At 41.3% G+C, this 1,777-nt stretch overlaps 1 protein-coding gene across 1 annotated transcript in view; it reads left to right on the top strand.

Moving 5' to 3' along the window:
• Positions 1-593: 593 nt before the first annotated feature.
• The window catches only part of LOC101861858 (protein kinase C delta type), a gene marked incomplete in the record, with an annotated part of 96,916 nt that continues 95,732 nt past the window's right edge, over positions 594-1,777 (top strand). Inside the window, 1 exon segment of the mRNA XM_013089957.2 lies at positions 594-1,068. Within this exon segment, the coding sequence (XP_012945411.1) occupies positions 1,066-1,068 (3 nt within the window).

Here is a 1,777-nt window from a genome sequence, read left to right as displayed (position 1 = left end):
CGTTAACATCCTTTAAAAAAAGTAGAATGGGAAATTAATGTGTATTTGCAGGAGAGGGGGGTGTAGGAGGGGTAGTAGTGTATTATAAAGAGTCCCTTTATAGTTGCATCTTTATCTCACTGTGAAAAGATGGGAATGACGGTACTCTAAAAATGTTAGTGCTGAATTCAAGGTTTTATCAAACAGTGGGGTGTGACGGTAGTTGAAGTACCGGATCTTTGGTTGAACATAGCAGCTATTTCGTCTAACTTGATTGTAAATTGTAAACTGCTTCCAGTTGAAGCGGTTATGAGCGTGGTTGATGGGTGCTCTTTAACATTTATTACTCTTACCTCCCCTTCTTTTCATTTATTTGTATATTACCCTCTTGTATTTGTAAGCCCTCAAATCGTTGGTGCTTTTGAAAGGACCTGTTGTGTTGTAAATGCCGTAAAACTCTTACTAAATTGTAATATAGACCTAACAAGGCGGTCCACTTCAAAATGATACACATTATCATAATCCGGTTAAAATGGAAAAGGACTGTATAAGCAGCCCGGTCCGAATTTCAGGGTCAGGCCAAGACGAACGAAGTAAAGCTCAAAACTCGAAACTCGTCGTCAGACCTTGGTTGTTGGTGGTTGTCGGATCAAGGCCTATCTGTAGAGCGACACACAGCGAGCGGAGCGTGACACACACACACACACACGCACACACACAGACACGCCGAGAGAGGGGGACTGGGGGCTATCGTGTGTCAATTTCGGTCGAGTCACACGAATTTCACCGACGCACGTCTCGATCTACGCACGCACTGTAGGCTAGATCTCAACCTACAACACGTCTTCTCGTGTACGTGTGTCATGTGTGCGTGCAGATTTTGATCTGTTTCTGTCCCCGTTATGTAAAGTGAAAAGGAAAGTTACAACCATTACTACTACACTGTTGCAGAGACTGTTATAGGTGGACCACAATATTCGTTCGTTCGTTCATTCGTGACATTCGGTCAGTGTGAAGAAAGTGTTTAACAGTTACGTGTGCCGCGGACCGACTTTCGGGTGTGGATAAGACGGGGGAGTCGGCAACATGGTAAGTTTGGTTAAGTAAGAGTTAAGAACGAGTCGAAACGTCGGACACTTCCGTGTTGAGATTCCTGGCAAGAATTAAAATTCTACCTCGGTGCTATTTAAGAGGTACCTCGGGTACCGGGTGTATAGATACTGTGGAAAGTTCTTGTTCTTACATAAGCAAAGTTCTGTTTTTACATTAACTTCTCTTCTTTGATTTTAAAGTTTTTAAAGTTGTGTCAGAGAGGGTTTATAGTAATATTAGTAGTATTACTGTAAACTCTCTGGTTGTGTTTAACGCCCGTAGATCTGGTGTTATTAACTTACTCTCCAACTCGCCATTCCTCTCTATGGTTTTTTTTTCTCTCTTGTATCTCTGCGTTATTAACTCGGGGTCAACTTTGATAACGAGCGACCACAATGAGACAAAGTAGAACAGAATGCTAGAGGTAGGGTTTGAGTTACGACGGTTAGAGTTTGGTCTCTTCTCTATTGTGTTTGTTGGGGTGGTCGGTCGTTACGGAAGTTTTTCCTTAACTGGTGTACGTATTAAATTGTTGGGTTGTTTTTTTTACTCTTGTACTTCATGGTATTAACTCACATACATCTGTGTTGTTAACGTTTGTAGGCCTATTTCTCATGTTGTCGACTCGTGCATCCCTGTGTAGTTAACTTTTGCACTTTTCTGTGTTATTACTTACTGTACATATTTTATTTTATTTTATTTTGTT

This window comes from Aplysia californica, unplaced genomic scaffold (genome assembly GCF_000002075.1).
Source record: "Aplysia californica isolate F4 #8 unplaced genomic scaffold, AplCal3.0 scaffold01090, whole genome shotgun sequence".
Classification (NCBI taxonomy): Eukaryota; Metazoa; Mollusca; class Gastropoda; order Aplysiida; family Aplysiidae; genus Aplysia; species Aplysia californica.
This window is presented reverse-complemented; position numbering and strand designations above follow the sequence as displayed.